This window comes from Episyrphus balteatus, chromosome 2 (assembly GCF_945859705.1).
Source record: "Episyrphus balteatus chromosome 2, idEpiBalt1.1, whole genome shotgun sequence".
In the NCBI taxonomy this organism is placed as follows: domain Eukaryota; kingdom Metazoa; phylum Arthropoda; class Insecta; order Diptera; family Syrphidae; genus Episyrphus; species Episyrphus balteatus.
In genome coordinates this window covers 12,061,186-12,067,926 of record NC_079135.1, presented here as the reverse complement: position 1 = coordinate 12,067,926, position 6,741 = coordinate 12,061,186, and the positions used below count along the sequence as shown (strand labels likewise).

Here is a 6,741-nt window from a genome sequence, read left to right as displayed (position 1 = left end):
ATTTAATATGCATATATTATATTTTTTAAACTTAAAATTTCTTAAAAGAAAATCCATACACTCTTCTTATGGGAACAATACTCTCAATGTTAAATACTTGCGAATTTTCTTTTCCATATTTATTATAGTATACTCTTGTAAAACAAAACTTTTAATAAACATTAAAATTTGTTTTCAAACAAAATATGTAAGTTTAAATTAAAAAATGATGATAATTTTATTAAATTCTAATCATTGGATGCGTTAAATATGCACATGTCTCACGATAAAACAAACATCTTATTTGAAGACAAAAACAAAACTAAAAAAAAATTGAAGATCATTTTTACATTTCTATAGATACTGATACATACTGATTTATTACAAAATAATAAACAATAAATTAATAATATTGTTTATATTAACTCACACCACTAAGCAAGACATGCGCTTTTTTTTTTTATTAAATTCATTTGTTTTAAACAAAATATTTGTTAACTTAAATTATATAAAAAAAAACTTAAATAAATATTTTTAAATATATTAATTATTTTCTGTTTTTTTTTTTTTTAAATAAAATGCATTCTCAAAGAATATTTTCGTAGGTTTCTCTCTTAAACCCACAAAACGGTGGATGAATCTTCATTAGAGAGTGTTGAAAATCTCTGGAATTTATTCTTTCGATAAGTTTTCGAATCCCATCGATTGTTGACATCGTGGCTAAGTGGCAAACCGACATTATTTGCTAGCATCGAAGCTGCATGTACTCCAGCCTTGAGCGTTGAATTCCGGCTATCTAAATTATTGATATCACTCTGATCGATGCTATCGTCTAGGTGGGATGAACTCGCCGAACTGCTCGATATCATGGTTGAGCTTAGAGGAACACCGATTTCCTGAAATGAACTTATCGAACTAAAACCACTCTCATCTTCAGTTGTTGAGCACAAATTGGCACATTGTTTGGCTAACAATGGTGGGGAATAGTTGTTCTCTTCGTCGGTTTCTTCGACTTTGGACGAAGACGATGTTGAATGAACTGAACTATCGGTGCTGCTTCGTAGTGATAGGCGGGAATCTCGCATATTCATTGTGCGCAGAAATAGCATTTCGGCGGTAAGATTGTTGGCTTTCTGGTGGGCTGCTGCTGGTTCAGGCGGGATATTTTCATTGGGAATGGGCTTAACCCTTGAGGTTAGTGATTGTCGGTGTTGGGTTAAATCTGGCTGTTGGGTGTGTAGCAAGTTATGAATTGTTCTCGAGAGTCTAAATGCTTCCTTGTTTAGTTTCTCCTCTGCATCGTCGTTGAACTTCAACTCGGCTCGTTTCTTTGGAGATCGACGCCTTTTACAAAAAAGAAAACATAGAATTAGTAAAGAGTTAGGTTTTATATAAATTCATTGGTCTTACCATGTGAAATCCTTAAAAGTACTATAAGAATTAATTGGTGAGGCAAGGTCATAATGATCGTGATCTTCTTCTCCGCTCTTGGTACTATCGCCACCACATGAACTGGGTGACATTCGTTTCAAATCAATCAAATTCGTACTACTTCTAGCTCTGGGATAGACTGAAGAATTTCCAGAATCTGAACCTTTATCGTGATCACTGTAAACATGATACATGCTTTTGGATCGTGATATTTGTTCACTTCTGCTGCAGGCAGAATTTTTCTGGAAACGTTCAAGGAATCGGGCAACTTCTTCCATAACGGCGCGGTACATGCCACAGCTTGTTTCGGCCTAAAATAAAAAAAAAAACCGAAGTTGAGGTAAGTAAAAAATGTTTGTTGAATAAAATATGATCAACAAAATAAGAGGTTTTAATCTCAATTCTTACTGTGCTCTAAACTGAACTGAAGTGAACTGAATTGTACTGTAATCTGAAATGAACTGATTTGAACTGAACTGAACTGAACTAGATTGTACTGTACTGAACAACAACAATATCTTGAAAGTGCTACCACCAAGTGTTTATGGCTAGAGTTACTGAACTGAACTCAACTGAAAAGAACTGAAATGAACTGAACGGCACTGAAAAAAACTGAAGTGAACTGCACTGAACTAAACTGAGCAGAAGTGAACTGAATTGAACTGATATAAACTGAAATTAACTGACTTGAACTGAAATAGAGTGAACTATACTTAACTAAACCAAACTGAACGGAAAAGAACTGAAGTAAACTGAAGTGAACTGAAGGAAAATGAAGTGAACTGAATTGAACTGATCAAAACTGAAATGAACTGAACTAGAGTGTACTGTACTGAAATGAACCAAATCGAACTGAACTAAAAAGAACTGAAATGAACTGAACCGAAGAAAACTGAAGTGAACTGGACTGGACTGAAGTGAACTAAAGGGAACAGAATTGAAATCAATTAAAATTCGAATACTTAGGACAGTTTGACTCCAATATCATAATGAAGTCTAGATGTCGTTACAGACACGTTTAGAACTTAAATAAGAAAGTGGTAGTAAATGACGTGCTAGAATTCACTTTCTGGGCGTGGTGATGTTATAATTTATCTAAACACAATAATAAAATTGCACAACACTTTCATAACATTTAATTTTTAATTATTTATTCCCACAGTCGATGAATAAATTAATTATTGTGTCCATAGACAACTGTAACATAACCTTCCATGTCAACTTCAATAAGCAGTAGGTATCTATTAAAGTCTCGGGGCTTATAAAAATAATCTCATGCAAACCATGTAAATTGACATTCCAAAAATGCACTGACCCAGACGCCATTATCGCCTCACAATCTGAGCTTAAAAACTTGTGCCACGATTTTATTTATATTAATAAAGTGGAAACAATAAAACTATAACGCCCAGCTGTTCACATACATATATCTAAATGTTTTTTATTTTTATTTCCATGAGATAATAAATTCCATTAAAAAAATATATATCTCCATAATAAATGATTAGTTGTAGCTGCAGTTCCATTAACATGGCCTTTGTCTGTATAGCTGACCATAAAATTTATTATTTGTAAATTTATTATATTTATTTGTTCGGAAGCTCTTTTGTTATTACTCAATTATGCTTAAAGTTGAAATTACTTTACTCATCGTTAATGTATAAAAAAATAATGAAGAAAGTTATCTGTTGCAGTGATTTTTTTTTGCTGTTGAATTATGTACGTTTGACTTTTATTTTGTTTTTGTTCATACATAGACTCTATTTTTGAAGTCACGCGATGTGTTTTCGAGCATAAAACCATACTGAAATAGTCTTTGACATTATTCTACATACGTTAAAATGAAGGAGAAATTACTTCCTATTGCAATATGATGATGGTTTTGAAAAGGGATTGATAGACAGATAGGAGGAGGTGTATCTGGTTAAATGGATGAATAATAACAGTATTTCAAAAGCAAAACTATGGTTCAAAACAAAAATAGAAGAAGATGAGCCATGGCCACGTTATTGTGGGCCGGTCGGAAAACATAATCGATGTCATGGTCAAGTTGGTGGGTGGTCTTTTAATTGTTGACGATGGGAAAAGTAAATGCAACATTTAATTACTGACTGTTTGTGTTTAATATTCACCCATTTATTCTAGCCAACTGAAAATGATGAGAATAGAAAAAAAAACCTTAATGACTTTGATGTTATCATGTTTAGACTATTAATTGCTAGATACTTGTTGCTGTTTGAAATTGATCCTAAAATTCTGTCCATCTGTCTATCGTTACTTAAGATGAATCGTGTAAAGATTTGTATGTATTTATTTTCAAGGGAAATGAAAAATTAGATTTTTTAACTTAAATTTTATTTAAGCAATAGGAATACCTACATTTAAATCATAAGAGATTAAGAGGGTCACTGGGGCGTATGTGTAACTTTTTTGTTCAATGAAAATAAAATACAAATAAAGTATTGGTTAGAATGGTAGTTGCTGCCCATTTTAAGTTATTTCATTTTATTTTATTGGTTCATTACATTTCTCAAAATTTTTTCATTTCTTTTTATGTAATTTCGTCCCACTAAATTTGAAGAGTATACATTTTAACAAAATAAAAAACGCACATAATTTGCAAAAAAAAAAGGATGAAAGATTTTTCAATTTGAATTCAACTAATAGTGTTTTTTAAGCAAAATAAAACTTAAACAAGCGCATTTACTATCGAATAACAGATATTATGTTTTTTTGTGTATGTATTTATTTTTGAACGAACGCTAATACTTTTGTTTGTTTTTTTGATCTGGAAAACCCTGTCTTGTTGAACTCAAAATTCAATATTTTTCGTTATAATTCTATTTTGAAAATACCATTTTGAACAACAAAACGCCAAGTTTTAAAAATAATAGGTAATCCAAAGTCAAAACATACGATTTCTTTTCAGGTTCTTAATGTTTAAGCAAAAAAATTTAACAAAAAAACAAAAATCAATAATGGACAAGAGAACCGAACAAGTTACCAAATTCTGAGAGCCCTTTAGATGGTCTTCCAGCATAATTCGTTAAGACCATTACTTTTGGAAAACCTTGTATGTTGAACTTTTTTTTCGAAGTAAACGTCTTACGAAAAAACTTGTCCAAAAATATTAAGGAACAACCAAAATCGTGATTTTTTTATGGATTTTTGATATGTTACATCTAAGTGAAAACAAAAAGTATGTGAAAACTATCTACATTCTTCTTGTTTTAAAATTTTAAGCCTGGTACGCAGCTCGCGCTAAATTTAAGCTCCCATACAAATTATCGAAAAATTTTATCTGAGCTAAAATGGATCCCATACAAATTATCGATAACTTGTATGGGAATTTTATCTCGGCTAAAATTTAGCGCGAACAGCGTACCACGCTTTAGAACAAAATATTCTTTTTAAAAACCATAATTTTGAATTTTTTTAATTTTAATTTTCCTCCATAAAAAAGTGTAAACATTTGTTTTTGGGAAAATGATTATAATTTTCAGAAAAGCTATTTATTAAGCTTTGAGTTTCTTTTTGTTTTACTCTTCTACAATTTGTTTTAAACTGCATTATCATTCATCAAATAAAAAAACCATACTTTTAACTTAAACTATCAATACCTAAACAACGGATTTATTTTACAGAAAATTCAAGTATAGGTATATTCAAAATCTCCATTTAATTATTTACGAAGAATAAAAGTCTATACTTCTTAGAAATTTTATTTTCTTACATTTGAGATCAGTTTTATGTGTTAAAATATACCATTTAAAAGTTTAATTGTTATTTGCACTTCAACTTACATTCATTGCCAATTTCTCACATTAAAACATGTTTAATTACGGAAGCATTTGTATAAGCCCTTTCATGTGACATAGTAATTTCCTATCTTAGAAAAATTATTGCCAGTTCTGCTACTGGGTCCATAATTTCTATTCAACTACATCACGCATTAATAACACATTATCGAACCTCTCCAGTCCTTCTTTTTTTTCATAAAAAATGGAGGTATTACCTACAGCTTCCGCCCAAAAATCCTATTGCATCACAAATTCCATCGCGGTGCCCCCCAGTTGGTGGTGTCGGCTAAGTAGCGGCGGCAGCACACCGCGGCAGCAATTGCTCGATAGATTATCCACAGCAGTAGGTAAAGTTTATTATTGCCTGCTCTGCTGCCACCTGCTTGGATACAAAACACTCCTAATAAATGTGCAGCTCATAAGATCGTGACATTAGACATTAGGCATGGCTTTACCTATCTCAGTATCAGGATCTATTCAATGAACAATTTCTGCACGAAAATAAAAAAAAAAAAAACGAAGAAAAAAAACTTAAGTAAACAAACATGTTACACCACACTTTGGCAAAGTTCGGTGGGAGGCTGGGCTGACTAGACTCGCTAGATGGCCAAAAAAACTGGAAACACTTCAACAAGACCAAAAAAAAGATTAGTAAAAAAAAGAATTCCATGCACATGTATCTAAGATACCATGAAATATGCCAAATAAAAGACATTTTGAAAAATTGCTAAAAAGTGAAAGTGACTTTTTTGTAAAAAAAAAAAAAATACAACCACAAAAAAAAATTATTTGATAATAGTTAAAAGTTACTTGTCATTTAATTGTGCCTACTTGAAGCGCAACTAACGAGTCTGCTGGAGTTATCTACTTAATTACGAAAAAACATTCCAAACAAAGTGTGAGTGTGAGACCAATAATTATGATTTGTTGTTAGGTATTTGATTAGACAATTCCTCTAAGCCGCATCAGGAATCCCCTAACCACCACCGCCACCGCCTTATATCATACATAAGACCTCCCGAAAACGAAAAGTGTTAACATAGTCATTAGCGTTGTGTATGTGATGTACTCACGCTTAAGAGGGCAATTATTATATTCTCTGAATTGTATTGCGCTACAACAATCTACAACACATTGGCGGAACGCGTGCATATTTTTGCACAACAACAATTGGGTTAATGGAAGTCGGTCAGAAAGTATCTCGAGCTACATCTTAACCGCCGCACTGTTGTCCAAAATGACTTATCTCGTTGCAAAAATCATAACTTTTGAACGGATTGAGGTAGCGGTACAGTTTTTTTTTTAATTTGAAGGAAATTTCCAGGGCTGTTACACCAATGAATTTCAAGAAAATTGTTTTACAGGGTGTTTATTAATCATCGGCCGAAAACCGATTTTCTTAAAAAAAAAAATATTTAAATTAAAATTGGTATGCCATTTTGTAGAAATCACTAATTCACATCTAAAAAAAGTTCAGATTACACTTTTCCATGATATTACGATTATAGAGAATGCCAAAAAAGTTGGTCCC

The 6,741-nt window shown here is 31.8% G+C and overlaps 1 protein-coding gene across 1 annotated transcript in view; it reads right to left on the bottom strand.

Annotated features, from left to right (window-relative positions):
* Positions 1 to 543: 543 nt before the first annotated feature.
* LOC129909020 (ras guanine nucleotide exchange factor E) overlaps positions 544 to 6,741 on the bottom strand; it is a 54,332-nt gene continuing 48,134 nt past the window's right edge. The window contains exons 3-4 of the mRNA XM_055985934.1: positions 1,390 to 1,721; positions 544 to 1,323 (exon numbers count right to left, since the gene is read on the bottom strand). Of these exons, the coding sequence (XP_055841909.1) occupies positions 594 to 1,323; positions 1,390 to 1,721 (1,062 nt within the window). The 3' untranslated portion in view covers positions 544 to 593. The remainder of the gene's footprint in view (positions 1,324 to 1,389; positions 1,722 to 6,741) is intronic.